Source organism: Columba livia, chromosome 11 (assembly GCF_036013475.1).
Source record: "Columba livia isolate bColLiv1 breed racing homer chromosome 11, bColLiv1.pat.W.v2, whole genome shotgun sequence".
Classification (NCBI taxonomy): Eukaryota; Metazoa; Chordata; class Aves; order Columbiformes; family Columbidae; genus Columba; species Columba livia.
Genome location: NC_088612.1, coordinates 18,320,555 through 18,340,254, shown reverse-complemented (window position 1 = coordinate 18,340,254; position 19,700 = coordinate 18,320,555). Strand labels below are relative to the sequence as shown.

Below are 19,700 nucleotides of genomic sequence, written 5' to 3'. Positions count from 1 at the left end.
TGGTGTTCCGTCTTTAGCTGGAGTGGCTGAACAGTCTTCCAGAACTGACATGGAAATGTCCGCAGCGAGCAATTAAAACAAAACAAAAAACCAAACAAACGCAAATGGCAAATTTTCAGTTTTGCCTGAACTATTTTCAAACCCAGGTTTTCTAATGTGGCCACACAATAAACAAAAATAATTACTTCCACAATGCTAAGCAGCATAATGTACTGAGCGGATAAAACACTCTTTTAAAGTGTCCATCAGAGTGAGATGTCCTCAATTTGGATGCTTCAGAATAAAGCCTTTATCAATGCTATTAGAAAGTCACACCCCCCCAGAGCAAATAGGTAAGAGGTACTCAACATGCAAACCAGCCCAGATAAAATTAAAACCCACTTGTATGTCTCCTACATGTTGCTTCCATTAAGCCCTCCAAAGCACTGAAATGATATATCACACCGATATAATCAGAGCATCTCGCAGCAACGAGGTGCTAATCTACAGCGCTGCTGCCACAGCCCAGAAGTCATAAAGGAATAGCGGCTGGATCCATGGGGCAAAATCTGATTTATTTACTCTCTCCCACACAAAACTTTGCACAGTGACATATTTGCTGCTCCCTTAAGCCCCATAAGAATGAGATCTGATTCACTGATTTTAGAAAATTCTTACAAAAAGAAGGAAGGAAATGTCTTAAGTATATTCCAGTTCACTTATGGACTGTGGCCTTGCCCCAGTCAGCTGCGAGGGAACTGGCTGGACAAACCTTTCACAGAGGAGCAAAAGGCCAGAGCTTTCTGAAAAGGCCATTAGAGACCAGGCAGGGGGCAAATGAGCTGCTCTCCAGCTCGGAGCCGGATGCATTATTATACCAGCAGATACCCTCGCCCTTACAGAGAGCCAGCAAAGAGAAGAAAAGCTTCACATATGATCATGAATTACACTGGTAGCTCAGATGCCTGGAAACAAGCAAAAAAACCCAGTAAATTGCCTTTGTCCTTGGTATGTACTGAGAAAGTGATATTTTTCATCATAACAATTTTGCCAGTCTTTGTATAACCTGAATCACCAAAGGAAAAAATGTCTGGGAACAACAGATCAACACAGCATGCAAACAGTATGTGCAGGCTGCAAGTGCCCTCTATTTTTTACACTCCAGTATTTACCTATTTCAGACATGAATTTGTTAGCACATTCCCCACGTCCTATTGGAAAATCTACTCTGAAAAAGCAAATTTTATTCCTTGTATAGACTTAATCTTTCAAAATGATCCATTAGAGCTTTTAGGTGAGAAGAAAGATATCTCCGCTGCTGATATTCAACTTGTCTTCTAATTTCACGCTTGTAATTAACTTAGCTGGAAAGAATGCTGTTCGTTTCCTTTGTGTTGTGAAAATATCGTTTCCATCAAAATTTCAGGCCAGACACATTTTTTTTTGCAAAATGAACCTTCAAAATTATAGGACCCTCAAAGTATTATTAATACTTCAAAGTGTTATTAGGACAAAACTGAAAAATAATCTAGCATGTTTTCCGTGACTTATCTCAGGAGATTCAGCACAACAGATCTAGCTGAAAGCTGAAAGGACTGAACAGTTTGCTCAGTACTCATCTCTTCTGGCTGAAAGTATTTTCCTTCTATTTCTACCAATTTAGATTTGGAAGCGGGTTGCCAGGCAGTTATTGCTGAGGACAGGCCTGGCCCTTCCCCTGGCCTGCGCATTTTTCTTATGCCTGGCAAGGCAGCCTTGCTACTGGGAGAGCAAGCTTGGATTAGGAAACAGATGTCCAGCCTAAATTAACACAGGGCAATCAGGATCCTTCATGTGTCTCTTCAGACTCCTGAAATGGCCCAAGAGAAACTGGATTTCCCTACCCATCTGCAGCTGCACATGGCTGGGAAGTGATGTGCATCCTCTTCTGGGCTCTCCCAGTAGTCAGGCTTCAGCCAGGGAGATTTTAGGGTCTTCATTAACAGGTTTTTCTCCTGGGCTGCTGCCTGGGCTCCACGGAGATCCCAGAACTGGCTCCTTCAGGGAACACCACGCTCTGGCTCTTGAATAGATGATTTCTGAATCTGAAAAACCTCCAAATCACACCACAGCCTTGGCTTCTGCATATACAAATGCACTGCCAGCTTGAGAACTGGGAGCTAAAGCAAATTAAGTGGAAAATGCTTCTTACAGACTACGCTCTTTCCTCTCCCATTGCCTCTATACTGGTATCTCTGTTGCTTTCTTAGGATGGACTTTGGCTTGCTGAAACCCAGGACATCAGGTGATCTATCATTACCCTTTCGTGCCTTTCTGCAACTCCACATTGCAGGACCACTTATTTACATAGATCTGTTCAGATGAGCAGCCTGACATCTCTTTTTGCTCATCTCCATGCTGAACTTCACAGCCCAGCACCTGGCCTGATCTCATAGCACAGTTTATTCATGCTGTGCTTCTGGGATATCAAAAACCCCTGGGAGCATCAGGGTTTCACAGCCTCTGTACCACCCCTGCACCGTTTGTGAGTCTCTTAAAGGCGAGTGAGCTGCGCCACACGGGGGTGCTCAGAAAGCATCGTGCAGGGGATGCCGCACAGCAAAGCTGCTTTGCTTCAAGAGTGACTGAAGAGGAAAAACTTGCTGGTGCTGCATTCAGCATAGAGGGTGGAGCTGCTTTCACTCTACCCCTCAGACTAGTGCTCTAAATTCCAATCCCCCTTGACAGTCTTTATTTCACTCAGTTGACCTGTATCCGTTGGCAAGGTGCGAGAATAGAGAAATCTCTGTTAGCATTCACAGTCGCAACTACAGAGGGATTAAAAAAAGAGGGTGTGCATAATGAGTACTGCAATTCCTTGCTTCATGGAGCATTTTATTGCATTTCCTGATGGTAACAGATTGATGCTGTTGTGCTTGTTAGCGTGGTCAGCTTTTATTACAAGACTATTAAGAGTTTTATCTCTATGAGAATCTCTGAGATTCTGAGGGAAAGTTATTTCTCTAGATTCACAACCCACCCTTAGAAGCCTATACTAATAAAGCGCACTTGTTTCTGCCACACAGCACGCTGAAGGCGGCATTTGAGAGACTCAAGCAACGTAAGTATTTGCATCTTCTTTTCTGACCTGGGTAAGAGAGGCACGCAATGTGTTCATCCCCTCTGGGGTCTTTCATCCTCTTTCCCCCTCCACTTCCAACTTGTCCATCCCCAGTCTGCAGAGTGCAGAGCAGAGGGAAGGGACACTCACTGGGAGCCCTCCAAGGCAGTGGAATAAATACCCTCTCTGGCGGCAAACAAAATGGCTCGTTCTTCAACTTAGTTTTACCTGGATCAAGACAAAATATCACCTCTTTTCCCTCTTTTGCAAACCACTGGCAATGAAACAGCATGCTTTCTAAATGTGCCCGAGGCTGAATGAAAACCTTTCACGCACAGAAAATGTAACCCCACCACAGCCGCTAGGACAGCGTACCCGGCTACTGGCACCTGCTGTTTAGATAAAAACACCCTTTGGAAGAGCAGCTAGCGAATTAAGGTATTTTTAGAGCCTGGGTGGGAGAGCTCAACATTTCTGGAAAATGTGGGGTTCCATTTCAGAGGCACCAAAGCCAACAAATGTAGAGAAGTTACCAGCCATTCCAAACAGCATCAGCCATGTGCTCTGAAATTCAATCAGTCTTTGCTGACCCTTGGAAATTCTCAGCTTGCAACCTTGTCTGATGACATCTGAGCAAGGCTGCATGCAACCAGCAATCAGCTCCCAAGCGCAATGACAACCCAGCAGTGCAGCGGGGGGAAAGCAGACACGGGGGGAGGAGGGAGGTCCGAGCTCCTTCCCCCCTCTCCACCTCCAGCCCCAGAAGCAAGAAATGCAGCTGGCCCTGCACTTGCCAAGGCTCCTCTGAGTGGGTGCTCCAATTCTGCAGTCAGGAGTCTTCCCCTTGCATTTTGCAGGCACCCAGAGGACCTGCAATAAGCCCCATTCGGGTTGTGTGAGCCCTCGGCAGTGTCAGTACATGCAGAAACACAGGGAGGCCTTTTTTAAGGCTGCCCGGTTCATGACAAGTCATACAGCAGCCATATTCCAGAAACATCTCCTGAAAAATGTGACTTCATATTTAACCCTTTCCACTGACTGCATATGAATTCTGATTTGCTTTAGAAATCGAAAGCGTTGGAAACTCTCACATCCAGCTGGCAGTAATGCTGAAGGATGAACTGAAAGGAATAGAGGAGTTCCGAGAAAGACAGAAGGAACAACGAAAAAAGGTGAGAAATAGAGAAATGTTGCAACAGATTGGGTCAGTGGACCATGCTGATGACCTGCCTGCAGCCACAGGCTGTGGGTACTGCAAAAGATGCTAAAACATGCCCAGTGTGCCCTATTCACTCCATGTGGAAATGCAGTAGAATATGGAAAATAATCTCTTTCTGATCCTAGCTGGAAATAGAGTTGTGCTCTGAACCCAGGAGACAGAGGCTTTAGTCACTTCTGCTCTCTCCAGTGTAACTGCAGATGCTATTATTATTCCTATAAGAACTTAATCCTTACTTTTTTTATACCCTTGCTAATTGGGTTTCTTCGGTGTGACCCCACATGATATCCAAGATGTACTAAAATAAAGGGGTAACACAAACATTTAAAAACATAAAAGCAAATTAATATTATGCTGAATTCAACACCAATATATGCTGAATTACAAATATATGGAATACATAGTAGCATCTACTTGATGTTTTATTATAAAAATGTGACTATATTTAAGGCCATTTCATGCCCTGTGATCTTATCAAGCTCCAAGTCCCTTGATAAAGTAGCTCTCAATAGAGACAAGGGTGGCCACTCTTACAACTCCTCTGGTTCCTTGGGGTTGAAAACAGATGGTACAGACACTTAACAATGAAAGCACTGATTGATGGAGGAGTAAAATAAAATATCCAGTTCCTTGCCAATTTTAAGCAGACGAAAATGCATATGACCAGTATCCAATTCCACAAAAATCTCATGTCTACAACCCTGACACACGGGAAATCTGGAATAGCAGCGAACTCTGAATATGAGGGTGGATCAAAACCAGTGCTGCTACTGAGATTTGAGGTCCACAGTGATCTGATGAAGCAAACAATAAAATAAAATAAAGACTAATAGCATGCAGCAGGTTCATCAGCATGTATATCCCCCCCAGCACTTTGCCACTAGGGTTTGCAAAGAGAGAGGATCTTTTTCCTGTTGAAAATAATAAGCCTATAACTCAACTGGAAAAAGCTAGAGGGGCCTGAAAAAAGGGAAAAACTGCTTTAGAGCCTTAGGCAAGTTTTTTTCTCCATTCAAGATGCAGCTGGGGGAAGTCAACATTAGACATGCTAGATGGTGTCAGCGTTTTTGGTTACTTCCCAAAATGCTGTAATTTGTGTTGGGCTGTAGCTGCTCTCGGGACTGTTCTGTTTAGCGCAATGGGAAGCAAGCTTCTGGGCAGCCCTGCAGAGAATTTTACTTAAGCAGAATATAAAGATTTAAGGACCAAAAGTCTCACTGAAGAACCCATACACTGCCAAGTAGGAGCATATCTCACTGTCACGTAAGGCTGAGCATATCACAACTGAAGCCACAAAAGAGAGTTCAGCACTGTCCTTCCAGCGCTGACCAGATAATGATATGGAAATCAAATCCCATCGAGCATAAATTTGCCAGAAGCAATGGAATATAAGCTACACAGGAACTGTTTGTGTTTAGAATGGACAGCTACCCTTTCTCATGTGGGCAAGACAGTGGTTTGGTCTGCACAGATGTGGGATCAAGCTCTTGGATCAGCAAAGGAACTCTACCAGCAGAGCTGATGGGCACTGTGACTGGTGTCACACTATGTAATCTCCCTGAGAAAAAAACATAAAAGGGAGGAAGAAAATGAAGACCTACATCATCTCTGCTACTAACAGAAACCACTGAAGCAGAATTATCTTGGATTTTTTTTTACCTGGCACTTTGATGCTCTCTGTATCACTTGGAAACCTTAGAAACAAAAGCAGAGCGAAGTCATTTTCCCCACAGGCACATGGTGTATAGATAGGCCCTGATAATGGCTTTCCTAAGGAAGAAGTCCGAAGCAGGAAATACTTATTTCTGTGTGTTTTTTTACAGTACGAGTCTGCAATGGAGCGCATGCAAAAGAGCAAGTTGTCCCATTACAAGAAAACTATGGAGGTAAGTGAGGAGGTTTTGTGCAGGTTTCTTGATGCAAACTAGCTCCAGTTTGAGAGAGGGTGAAATCTGTATCACATGCACCTATATCTAAAGAAAGGCCAAGAATGTGTGAGAGTGTGTGTGAGTGCAAGAAGATGTGATTCCTGCTACAAAGCAGCAGCTGATCTTCCCCGCTGCACCCACTGTAGGGTCTCCAAAACAAATACTCAATGTGGGATGAACAATGCCCCAGGTCAAACAGGATTTCATTCCTTCTATGCAAGGATACTTACAGGAGCAAATGTAGTTTTTCAGTCTGTGTAAATATGTTTTTAAAAACAGTGAGGGAATCTTGTAAATAGGAGGAAACCTGTCCAACTGGAATGCCTGCAGACACAGGAACTGCAGGCAGCTGGTTTTGGGCACTGATGTAGTCCCCGAGCCCGTAAAAAACAGAAAATGCCTAGAATATCACGCTAGAGACAACCCAGCCTTGTTCCCTAACCCAAACCCTCACATTTGATTACATTTCAATACAGTCAAAGAAGACCTATGAACAGAAGTGCAAGGAAGCGGACGAAGCCGAGCAGTTCTTTGAACGGACAAGTGCTTCAGGCAACCAAAAGCAAACAGAAAAGGTACCTCAGATGACATTGCTATTTAGAGAGAAAACTGGTTTTTTCCTTTTCAAGGTACACGAGAATACAACAGAACAACCCATTCCACGGGATGCCAGGGGCTGCTTTCCTTTCTGATTTAAAACTAAAGCACCTTCCCAATGAGGTCTTCCTTCACAAACTCCTTTGGTAACAGTGATATTGTTCTGCAATAGGCAAAAGGTTTTTTTAAAAGGCTAGAAAGGGACTAAGTTATCTAATTAATTTATCCCAGGCTATGATCTAATTGCTCTGTGCATCCTGAAGGGAAACTGAATGAGATTTCTTTCCAAAATTATTCATAAAAAAAGAAACAAGTCAGGAGTATGGCATGAGGTCAGGTTTGCCTTTTGGTCGCTTACATTTAGTAGGCATAGTATCTTACATTAAAATGCATATTTTTCCTCAACATTTTTCTCCTTATGGTTAGTTTCATTTCAAGTAAATTTACAAACTCAAAAATAAATCATTGGAAATTAAGGCACGGCAGTCCTTCATTGCATCGTCTTGATACTTGTAGCTGACAATTCACTAACTTTTAATGGGAACATTTTACAGCGGAACAGATGGAGAAACAAAATAAACCAACTCCCTTTGGCTCGATAAAAATCAGTGCAGTGTAAGCAAAAAGGATCAAAAATCATCTCAAGGAGCAGGGAGATGGAGGCTCTAAAATCAGCATCAGAACTTTACATTTATTTCCAGCATTCACTAATCTTTGATGAGCAAAACCTTCCAAGCTTCGCTGTAAAGGGGAAGAAATCCTGGCCATACAGAAATTATGCCAGAACTCTTAGTGGCATCAAAATCTGACCCAGATCCTTGCACGCAGGAGGACCCCAGGGTGTTTCTTGGCTGTTCCTTCCCTACACACGCCAGCACATCTGAAATGCGCAAAGGCGTCGCACAAGGAACGTGTCAGCTGCTCAGTTCTGCCCGGCACTTGCAAACAGTTTGGGCCAGGAAGCAAATAAGAATGAATCTTATGTTCCCAGCTTACTATAGATTTTCCAGCCAGCTGTGATGCGGAATATGGTCATAAGAACCCCCACCTGAGCCTTGTCTTGAATGGAAGAATGTGTTACACTGATGTCTAGAGCCGGGCATTAATGTACTGTCATCACCATCTGTGCGGAAAGATCTGGGAGTACAGAGCTGTCAATTATAGCTGTATTTTCATTTGTGAAAAGCTGCAGGTTTTTTAAAAAAAGTTCCACTTACAGTGAATTTTGCTTTTAGGCTTTGAGTTGTTATGGAAAATAATCTGGCATTTGCAAAGTATTTTAAAGGCTGTGTTCTTTTCATCTGAGTATTACACGAGGAGCTTGGAAGATGAAGAATTTTAACTGCCATTTATTTCTGCTTATAAACATCTATTAGAAAAGCACATCAAACACTTGAGAAAAACAACTCGGCCAGCAGACACAAGCTTCAGGCTGGATCACGCTCGCACTGAGCTCCTATGGCAGGGATGTCTGAATGGAAAAACGGAAATTGCCAGGTTTCCCTTGAAGCCAGTGGACCCACGGCTGCACCTGTGAAATTCTGGTCCCCTCCCCATAGCACACATCCAGGCCTGCGCACAAAGGCGGGATAGCGAAAAAATGTTTGCAAGTTTGAGCCTTTTCCCTAAAAGGTAAAAGGGAACAGGCAAAAAAAAAAAACGCGGCAGAAGAAAAACAGATGGTCAGAAATTAATTTGGGGTGTTTCTTTTCCTGTTGCAGAGTCAGAACAAAGCCAAGCAATGCAGAGAAGCAGCAAAAGAAGCAGGTGATGCTCGGTTTGCAAATGAACCAAGATTTTTCTCAGCAAACATCTACCAGCACATGGATTTTGATAGAACATCATCTAAACCACGCAGGCTGGCTCTGTTTGAAGTCAGGTTTCTGAAAGTCACCTATCCAAAGATTAACGAAGAAGCTTTTAAAGAATGGCAACCTGATAGTCATCTACTTCTACTTTTCTTTGTGGAGATGAGAGTCTCCTGCCCTCATTAAAAAGGTTACGGGTGATCTCCTTAGGGACTTCACCCAGGAAAGCTCTTCTTATAGCAGGTTTGAAAGCACAGAAGAGTGACATCCAAATTGCCCCCAGCCCACCCAAAGGAGATAGACAGTCCCCAGGAACGCCGGACACAAGCACGGTAGCATTCTCCAGCCAGAAACACCACCTATGTCCACAAGGCCAGGCCTGCAGGCACCTGAGCTGGTGCATGAGTTCAGACCTGTCCCTCACTGCTCATGTAAAAGTTTGCACTAAATTCCATGGCGCACCTGGCTGGCTCAGCACAGAACAAGCCTAAGGATGCTCAGTGCCCAAGCACCCTGGCCAAGGTCCAGGCTTTTCATCTCTGATTTGCGTTATCCCTACTGTAAAGTTTATAGACTATCTGCAAACCACCCTTTCTATAGTATAAAGTTGCAAAGCAAACAAACAAACAAAACACAAAAATATCCTTACAACCCACCAGTTTCAAGCTCACACATTCTTGCGATACTTTAGGAAACCGCTGGCCTAAAGTATTAAGAACCACAGCAGTCGTAATAGGAAGAAAAGGAGGAAGCCTGTATGATTTCCTAACTGTTTGGTTTCTATTATGTGTCTGTGTTTACAGAGAACATGTACAAACAGAACATTGAGCAGCTGGATAAGGTCAGGACAGAGTGGGAACAGGAACATATCAAAACCTGCGAGGTAAACATTGACTTTTGCAGCGATATATTTGTGTGCTCTTTATTTTATCCCACTTGCAGATATCAGTCTAAGACCTGAGACGCTGTCCCAAGGGTTTTGCTGTTTGCTTTATGTGGAGTCCCAGTAGATGTCTTTGTGAAAATACTGCAGAAGCTAGAGTTGATTTAGACATAGCTGCTGGCTGTCTCGCTTACGCTCTCCTTGCTTGTTCAGCATATGTTTGTAATTACAAAGGAGGGGAATAAGTGCAGAGGTGTGAGAAGAAGAGCAATATATGAACTGGTACAATCTATCTGCAAGCGGTTGTTGCCAGTTTTTACCCATAACAACATAAGAATATATGAATTTTACTGATGATCTATCAGAGCCAAGATAAGGTGGTTTCTCAAATAACTGCTTTGTGACAAAATCTAATTTCAGTAGAAAACAAACAAAAATGTAGACATGAAAATTCATTTTTAGTTTATAAAATGAATTCCAAAATTGAAACAAGAATTCAATTAACCTATTCAAAATGAATAAACAAAAGATTCCCTTTACATTGTGTTTTGCAAGAGGCTTCCAGAACGGCTTCTTGTTCTAATGCAGGAAAGGTTTTGTTTGTTTGTTCTTAATGGAGATCAAAAATACAATTTTCTTGCTAAGATAAAAAAGCATGTACCATAGCATTTTGAGAGCAAAGATACCCAGGCCACTCTGAATCCTTATTTTACATAGCACTTTTTATTTACCTGCAAGAATATTTGTCCTCTGCCATGGAGTAACCTTTCAATTGACAGTGGTGGGTGGGAAAGCCTCTTACTTCCATTTTGCTGAGGATGGACAAGGAGATTTGCATTTGGCTAGTAAGATTGGCACAACAATTGACAGGAACTGGTTGACACCCAAGTCAGCTACACATTGGGTCATATTAACCCTTCAAATCCATTTGACCATCTGCTGAAGTATGATTTTGGTATGTTTACTTGTTGCAGGCCTTATTTCCACATAAAATAAAGTGCCAGGAATGCAGCTTTCCAGTTCTCTACTTCCTCTTAAACATTCCCTATCCGGAAGGACTGGAAAGTCCCACGGCTGGCACAGCAGACTTCCCATTGAAATTGTGCCAAGCCTTAATTTTCCCAAGATGCACATTTTCCCTCATCTTAAAAAGCCAACAAACTAAGCATTCCACAACCTAAACCACTTAATTTCTTCCATATGGCTAAATTCTGAATAGCCCTCAGAGCTTGTGGCCTGCCCGCTGCTTAATTCAAACAACCATGCATAACGGAAGGGCATCTTTGCACCTTCTTTTAAAAGCACTTGCAGACGGAAGAACTGATAGATTTTTTTGAGGCATTTAAAACTAGTAACTCATACAAAAGCTTCGTCACAGGGGCTGTGCCATGTTCCTTGGCGTGAGATGCCCAGGTCCGCTAGCAGTCTGTTGCACAAACCGACGGGGCACAAGGGATACGTCTAACGCAACACCCAGCGGACTTTGCAAAGGGCTTGACAAGCCCAGCATCACCACACTTCCCTCTTTGAGAGCTGCATTTTCCAACAGGACACCATTTACATGGAAAATTCCCAGTCAGCTCTCATGTTATTTCAGCAGCCCCCGAGGGGCTATAGGCTGCAGCCGTAGGCTTTTTGTTCAGAATAGATATCGAAATACTCATTCTCCATCCTTCAGCTTCTCTTAAAAGCTTTTTCTGTCAGAAACTGGTCCCAATGCCAGCTGACTCCCTTGACAGACTTTTTTTCCATGACGGTAAGATATTAGATGGCAGGCAGCATACCCAACTGAATGTTCTACTGAATATTGTATACATTCGTGGTGTTCTGGACATAATTACTAGCAAATGGAGATGGAAACAGATGGCTGGAAGCGTCTGAGCTTTTCACACCTCATAGAAAACCAAAAATTGATGTTCTACTTATAACAGTACAACTTAGAGATCTGAGTGGTATTTTTTCTTTTTTAAAGTTTTTGAAGAAAGAGTTTATCTGCCTCTTCCCCCAGCTCGGTTCACACTTCTCCTCTCTTCCCCCCCTCATTCTTCCCAAGCTGTGCAACAACATGAGAAAAATCAGACAGATGAAGAAAGGGAGTAAACTCTGAAGAAAGAAAAATGCCGTCTCATTGCCACGAAAATAACCCTAGACATGAACAGAGAGCCTCAAATATTTTCAGAGATGGATATTTTTGGCCCTACCTCTAACATAAATACAACCTTTCATGACAGTACTCCAATGATCTGTTAAATGTCAACATTTCAGTGTGATGGGCAGACAGGACCCTGACTCTGAAATCCTTGGCAGTAGAGATAGCAGTCAAATTCAGATACTGATTCCCTTCCCCTGCTTTATTTTTGTCTATAAAACATAATTTCAATTTGGCGCAATCAGTTTAAACAAATCCTTAAGCACAAACAAGTAGATTTAGTTTCTCCAGTAGCTGAAAAGATGTCCTTTACAAAGGATCCCTCCAAACAGTTTGCAGGCATATGAACTTGTCACAGAGAAGCCCCAGGCCTGCCACTGCCTGCGATGCAAATAAATAACTACCACGAGGCAATATCACTTCTCCTTTTTGGCTTTAGGTCTTCCAGCTCCAGGAGTGTGATCGCATCACCATCCTCCGCAACTCGCTGTGGGTCCACTGCAACCAGCTCTCCATGCAGTGTGTGAAGGATGACGAGGTGAGGGCACCTGCCAAGCAGCTTCACGTGCTGAGGAGGAGCAGGAGTGTTCTAACAACGTGCTCTTCTCTGTGTGTGCTGGCTCCAGTGAATGGGCTGTTGTGTGTGTTCAGGGAGAAGGGAATATTCTTAATCTATCCCTTGAGCTGTAAACCAAATGCCTGGATGTAGACAGTCTGTGTCACACTTGGTGACACTTAGACATCTCCTCCCCTTAGTTTGTTGGTGAATGCTTCCAGCTACCAGAGTGCTCAGTTGAGCATGTTTGGGCTCAGGCACAAGGTGCAGAAAGGCATCCAGTCACCACCTCAAATTTGGAAAACAGAAAGAATTACACTAGTGTTGACTTTGAATGGTTGTTTCCTGCTATTAATTTATTTATTGCATCTAAAAGCCCTGGATTGCCTTCATCTTCCTTTCTTTAAAGAATAGCGAGAGCACAAATAAACAACTGTGTTTGCAAGAATGTTTGTACAGGGGACAGGCCAAAGATCCATCCAGGTCAGACAGTACCAAGTACAAAGTGTCTTTTAATGGGAAATATACTAGAAGAGCATTAATTGTTAATTTGATGTGAAATGTTAAAAATTAAATTAAATGCTTGGATTCTGTTTTGTAGCTGTATGAAGAAGTTCGGGTAAGCTTGGAGGACTGCACGGTAGAGTCAGACATAGACTACTTCATTAAGACTAAAATGACAGGAACACAACCTCCAGGTAATTATTGCTATTGGTCTTGTCAGATGAGTCACCCATTAGGCTGAGCGGCAGTTGTGCAGCGCGCGTCCTTCCGAGGGGGAGGCAGCTGGAGGAGTGATCCACGTTAAAAATAACCCCCCGAAAAGGAAAAAACTGAATTGACACCACTAAGGAGGTGGCAACCTGCCTTGCAGAGATGGCAACCTCAATTTCCTGCAGCGGTGACAAGTCAGAGCCAGCTTATCATGTAACTGTACCCTGGTGTTCCCTTGACAGAGATGCTGCCTATTCATTGGCAACACAGAGAAGACCTGACTTTGTGTTCTGTTTTATTCCACATGCCCAATGGACAATAACATCTTTTTTCCTCTCGGGAAGTTGTTGCTCTGAGGGCAAGACTCTAGCTGGGGGAAATTTTGAAAGAAATTGACTTTGCTCCAGTATGCAAAAGCAATGTAAGGTTCACAGACATTAAAGCCAAAGCAGCCTGCTCACCGATTTAAGTGAGCAAAAACTCTGGGCTGAAATGGTGACTGGGAGAGCAAGAGCTAAGAGCAAGTTGTAAAATGAGAACATACTGCTCCAGGGTAGGAGTTCTCCAAACTCATCACCAGAATGGAGGTTATCTAATGTTTCACATGGCCAAATACAAACCACACCCTCTTACTTCAACATGCAATACAATACAGTTCTAGAAGGAGTGAAGGCTTGCACTTCTGGGCAGCTGCTGCAGTAAACAAAGACTTGCAGCTTTTGTAAAAGGAAAGAAAAATCCCTGTTTCATCTCTTCATTAGCTGATGATACACATCTATACTGAAAACATCTCTTCCTCCATTTTTTTAAAAATCTGTGCACAGATGCTGTTTCAATTCCACTATCTGCTCTACTACTGCTGCCTCAAAGAGAAAATCCCCTTAGCAAGCCCTCAGCAGTAATGACAGAGCTGACTTCATCCAGAGTGGGGAATAAACTATATTGGCATAGTACTGATAAAACCTTGCATGCTAAGAACAGTATAGGTGCAAATACCAGCAGTAGGAATGCCCTGTCCCAAGGGATAATAATCTCATACAGCAGAGTTTACACCCCTCTGATTTCATCGCAGAGCTTAGGGCTGGCAGCAATTACCCCCAAGGAACGTCCTTCGGCAGAGCTGGGTGCTGCCACTCACTCCACACTGAGCTGAGGCCAGTTTTGCACTCAGCCTGTCCGTCATTACACCTACGATGACTAAGAACTGGGATTTGGGAAATTTTTTTTAAACTGATATAGTGATACCGGTGCACTGGATGCCATTTTGCTGCTATAGTTTATTCTTCTTCATATAGGGGATTTAAATTCACTGTTATAGGAGCACTTACCAAGGAAAAACTACATTTACCCTGGCACAAGGGAGAACTGTGCCTTACAACAGTGTGAAACAAGTTCTGAATACTAAGAAATTTGTAATTCTCAGCTAGGGCTTTGTTTTGTTTTTTTTTTTTAATATGTGAGATTTCTCATTCTTCAGTTGCCTAGGCAATTTTCTGCAAACAGCTCTTGGCTATGGCAGGACTCATTTCTAATAAGAAATAGGTGGGAGAAACCCTTGAGAGCTTTATGAAAGGCAAAGAAACAACAGACTTGCCTTTTTTTTTTGCCACCTTCTAGAAGGTGACGAGTTCTGGCAGTAACACCCTAGTGTCTCCACAGCTCTGGCTAATGAGTTTGCACAGTAGCATATGGCAAGCTGTTGATCTCTTTCATTATTTGCAAAATACAGGAGGAAACCCACATGCGCTTTGCATTGTGCAGCAGGAGACCTTCAGCATAACCAAACCTTCGGGTTTCTTGATGCTGTTGCTCACTCCCCTCTTCTACCTAATCTTACAATGCATTATAAACTAGAAACTATACCAAGGTGACAATCTAGAAAGGCAAGAGGAGACCCTTAAATTGGTCCCTAGTTAGTGAAAATCTTATTTGTAAGGATTCTTCACACTCACTAGTTGTACATGCCTGCTCTGTTTGCAATCTTGTCTGACCGGATGTGAGAACGTCAACACAACCTTTAGCCAAAGGTCTTTCTTAATTCGCTGGTATCAGAACTGAGATAATAGGGCATCACAGACTTCACTTGTGTGTGTTCGACTTGAACACAGAGAAGGCAGAAAAGGTGTGTGGCCACCAGCTCTAAGCAACTACAGTGGGAGCTACAAGATGGAAAATACATAAATCCATCTGTAACTATTTCATCTGTAAAGCTTGACTGGGAAATGGTCTCAATTTCACCCCTAATGACACCATAGGGGAGAATGAAGGAACTGTAACATAACTGTGTTTGAGAGAACAAAAACCAAATATCTCTGGGTAAACAGCAAATCAGCTCTCAGGTGGTGGAGGCAGCGAAACACTCAAGCATAAGCAGAGACCAGGAAATTGCTCATTATTGCTGCTGGCAATAATGTTCAGAAATCTCCCCAGTTCCGACAAAAAGTCCTGATTCAACACATTAAGAAAAAAAAGAAACAAATCACACTGCAGCCATTTGTATCAAGAACATGGTCCCAGGCTCACAATGACCATGCTCTGCTCCCTTAAATCCTGGGCTTGAAGGCAACAGAGGAAATGGACACGGAGGAAACTGCCTTCTTAATTAGGGTTAGCCACAGCTCTCAGTGCGGTTCTTCAGGACCCTGGCTGTGCCCATCTCAGGTCAAGCATGCCTTTCTACCAAGGACATATCTGCTTACGACCACTTGAACAGCATTTGTCAAGTCCCCAGGTCTCCCCAAGCTGCTCCAGTGACATTACAGGCAGTGCAATCAGGTGCTGTGTTGCAGTTTGCTCCGGCAGCCCCTGATGGCTGCAGTTGCATTCTGGTGTGGAGAAAAAACATTTTGCCTATTAGAACATCTCATTTTTATTGCCTTGTTTCAGATGCAATTGGATACGAGAACTACTACAGCAGAGAACCAAGCAGAAGCAACAGCAGTCCCAACCGGACCTGTGGAATGATGAAGAGGTGAGTGGCAAACTCTGGTTCTCAGAATAGGTATTTCTCTGTATAAACAGCAATGTAAGACGACATGAAACAGGACCTGGAAAGTTATTACTTCCTTCATGGCAGCAAGAGGCAGTTAGGTATCAATAAATACAACCTGACAGAAGAAGTAAACCTATTAAAACCAGAGTCAGGGTAATTTTGCCATGGCCTAGTGGGAAGAGAGATGGGGATGAGTTCATAAGACAATTAGTTGGCCAGCATTGGAGAGCACTCAGTGATTTCCTCTTTCCTAGTGAGTCAGGGCACACAGCAACAAAACCGCTTTGTTCAGGGGAGGGCAAAGGTGACTCAGGCTGGGAGGCAAGGCTGGGAGAGCCGTCTTTCTCAGCAGTACCTGCTGGCTTACTGCACCGCCCAGCTGAGCACAACAAAAAGCCGCTCTCTGAATCTAGACCAAAGGAAAAAGTACTTAGCAGAATAACTGTGATGATTAGGGAGGCGATTTTTCTTTTTCTGATCCATTTATGCTGGTAAATGCTGTAACATGGATGCAGTTATATCAGCAGAAGAGCACAGTAGATCTATTTGTTTAAATATTTTATACTAAAATAGCTATTTCACAATAGGAATGGCATCATATTTAAAGCAGAAGAGCTTTACATTTTGACAAGCCTTATTACATGCCAAAGACAAGGAGCAGGCTGTAATCTCATTTAAAACGTGGTCCAGGCTTGTTAGTGAGCTGATAAGGTTTATACACAATACTTTATTTCTCAGTCAGAAACCAGATCTTCTATAATAATGAATTCTAATACTGCATCCTATACAGTTGCTGGCATTTAGAATACAACCGTGCTCTGCATGGGCAAGCAGCCGAGAGGAACTCAGTCTGAGCTTTTCAGAAACTCTTGAGTTTGGATGGTCATTTTCCAGAAACACTGAGCATTCACCAGCTGAAAAATCAACCCTTTAAGTATGCCTCAAGCATGCAATGCTATTTCTATCTATGCTTGAGAATCCTAACCCATATTCTCACTTTACTTACTCTCCAGTACCCAGCTGTGATATGGAAAATAACTAGGGAGAGATTTAAAAATAAAAAAAAAGTAATTCACTTAAACTCATAGTTCTTAGAAAGGAGCTCCTTCTACAAGCTTTGCATTTCAAATTGTATCAGACTTTTCCTTAAAGAGATGGTAATCTCTTATAAACCTCTGATAATTCTGATCATATTAACACTGTGAAATACTTAGAGATTTGCACGATGAGCCTTTGGATCAACAACAAAATACTACCTGACGCATTTTGTGCACAATTTACTGATGGCTGATGGTTCAGTATTCTGCTGCATTTTAAAAATATATTTTTGACTGAAGACAAATATATCTACAGCCTAAATGAAAACAGCCAGAGAAGAGGTGACATCTATGTAGTGCTGCAGCAGGAGGGAAGGCTGAGTCACACAGCAGAGACAAAGGAATGCTCACACCCAGTTCTGTTCACTCATTTTGTTGTTGGCTTCTCTTGGTTCTGCAGATTCTCTGGACTACTGCACGGAAGCAGCAAAAACAACACGGGAAGCGCCCCTGCTCCTGGTACGCCTCTTCAGGAAATCAGTTTACCAGACGCAATTGTTTTAGATCACATTGCTAAACCAAGCTTTAACACAGAGAACAAACAGTACAGCACATACTCACATGTTGGCAGTCAAGAGTAAGAGTAGTCTGGAAATGAATTCCAGTTTACCTTGGATGTGCATTAAACAAATTTCCCAGTTTAGAGTGCTGAATTATCCATATAATATTCAAAAATCTCTATCTAGGCATGGGGTAACTGTATATTCAGAACAACACCATCTGTCTTAAAGAGTTTTCTCCCTATGTGAGCCACTAAACTGCTAGAACTTTATACCACCAGTAGCAAATATTTTAAACTAGTTTAATCACAGCATCTCCTTCTTTGGACCATTTGGATTGTGCTTTAGCACAGTAAACATTTTTCCCAACCTGGATGAGGCCAAAGCTAGTTTCTGACCTCCCACAAAGTTCAATTGGTGTATTGTCATCTAATCAATGGGACACATATTTTGTGCAAGACTTTACCTACAGTTCACAGCAGCTTTTCTATACATGTACATCTCCAGACAGAGAGAGAACAGAAACTCTTGTATTTGTGAACTCTTGCATATGATCCCATGCATTTGTAAGCAACTGAACTCTCTGTGGTGTCTTTTTTTTCCCCCCTCCCCCTAGCAGAGAAAACAGATGGGGTCTATGCATCCATTTTTGTAAATGAACAAGCTGGAATCACATCACCACAGGACTACAGAGTACTTTATGACTACACAGCCCAGGTAATGAAAGGCTTTAAAATAAATATTTCATAGCATCAGATTTAAAATAGATGATGTTGATTGAAACATCTTGCAAGCGTTAATTCTGTAAAGGAGGTGCTACCTTCCTTTTACTGCCAGAGGGAGTTATTGGTCAAGGTTACTTGGAGAGTTATTGGTCAAGGTCGCACATGGAAGGCAGGAATCCCAGCTGCCAGTTCTTGGCACCCATCACTAGACCATGCTACCTCAGGACAATAACATTTTTTGCAAGTGATTACACACTACACATTAGTGTAATCACTCCTAAATTAGTGTTGAGCTGTTACAACATCCTTCTAGAGACACAGGAGACTGCAAACACAAGGAAAACATAATTTTTTTAGAGGATGATGGCTAAGTATGCATTCTGTGCATTCTGAACTTACATCTCCCGTGACATGGTCTCCTAGGGAACACGGCTACAGATTCCTCATGTACAAATGTGACAGATGCTTATCTAGAAGCTTTTCTCCATTTGATCTCATTTACCTTCTGAGGAGTCCCGCTCCAGTTTAACACACTGGCTTTGACTGGGGTGTGCTCCATGCTGGAGAGGCATGAATCCCCATAAATGACACTCTTTCCCTGTACTTCCATGTTGCAAGTTGCAGGACCATGGTGGATGTGGTCCATGTACCAAAAGACTGCTGTAAAAAGCAGCATCCTTAACTAGGATATCGAACTCTTACTGGCTTCAGAACCATCCAGGCATAGTACCGTTAATAAAAGGCTGTTAATATTTTGTTATTCAGATGGACTCTAGAACCTCTTGGACTCTTGCTAAACCATTAGCCTCCCCTAATGGGGCTTTCACAGTTTAATTAAATGTGAGTGTAAAGGTTCCTTTTAGTAGCTCTAGGAGCAGCATCCAGGAGGTCTTATGTTCATGTGTAGAGAGACCCTCGCACCATGGGGCCTGCCATCAATAGCCAACATTGAAAAAATGCTGGCATGTGACAAAATAGCCAGAGAAATTATGAAAACAGAGAAAGGGCTGGAAAGAAGTGCTTTCTCTTAGGTACAGCAGCATTCTGACACCTATTATTATATGTTATTTATTATATGTTGCCTGAAATTTCATCCAAGCACAGCTGAAAGTGCCTCACTGTTAAGAGCCATTCCCCTGAGGGGACTGCTGGATCTCTTTGTCAGATCCTTACTCCAGGACCTGCCTTAAAAATATGACACACACAGATTTTCCATGCTGAGAAAATAGCCTGTTACTCCTTTTAGTATATTACATATTGAGGCCTCTTGCTTTTTGAATCCATTCTTACCTACTCAGGTACACTGAATTTAGATTTAGCTGATGCATCAAACATATCTCGAAGCCTCTCTTACCCTGTTTTCTATTTTTCTACACTGTGGGTAGCAAAGTGGTTTCCTATGGAAAACAGAACAGCACCACTGAATAGACTGATAGCAGCCTGAGAGCTCAGC

General features: G+C 42.7%; 1 protein-coding gene across 2 annotated transcripts in view; it reads left to right on the top strand.

Annotated features, from left to right (window-relative positions):
• PSTPIP1 (proline-serine-threonine phosphatase interacting protein 1) overlaps positions 1 to 19,700 on the top strand; it is a 47,375-nt gene that overhangs the window by 25,118 nt on the left and 2,557 nt on the right. Inside the window, exons 4-14 of one of the 2 annotated variants that reach the window (XM_005500972.3) lie at positions 3,045 to 3,079; positions 4,145 to 4,251; positions 6,122 to 6,184; positions 6,703 to 6,801; positions 8,545 to 8,590; positions 9,435 to 9,514; positions 12,103 to 12,201; positions 12,821 to 12,917; positions 15,820 to 15,904; positions 17,423 to 17,481; positions 18,142 to 18,239. In XM_005500972.3, the coding sequence (XP_005501029.2) occupies positions 3,045 to 3,079; positions 4,145 to 4,251; positions 6,122 to 6,184; positions 6,703 to 6,801; positions 8,545 to 8,590; positions 9,435 to 9,514; positions 12,103 to 12,201; positions 12,821 to 12,917; positions 15,820 to 15,904; positions 17,423 to 17,481; positions 18,142 to 18,239 (868 nt within the window). Of the gene's footprint in view, positions 1 to 3,044; positions 3,080 to 4,144; positions 4,252 to 6,121; positions 6,185 to 6,702; positions 6,802 to 8,544; positions 8,591 to 9,434; positions 9,515 to 12,102; positions 12,202 to 12,820; positions 12,918 to 15,819; positions 15,905 to 17,422; positions 17,482 to 18,138; positions 18,240 to 19,700 lie in introns of both variants that reach the window. The other variant, XM_005500973.3, reaches the window with a different exon arrangement.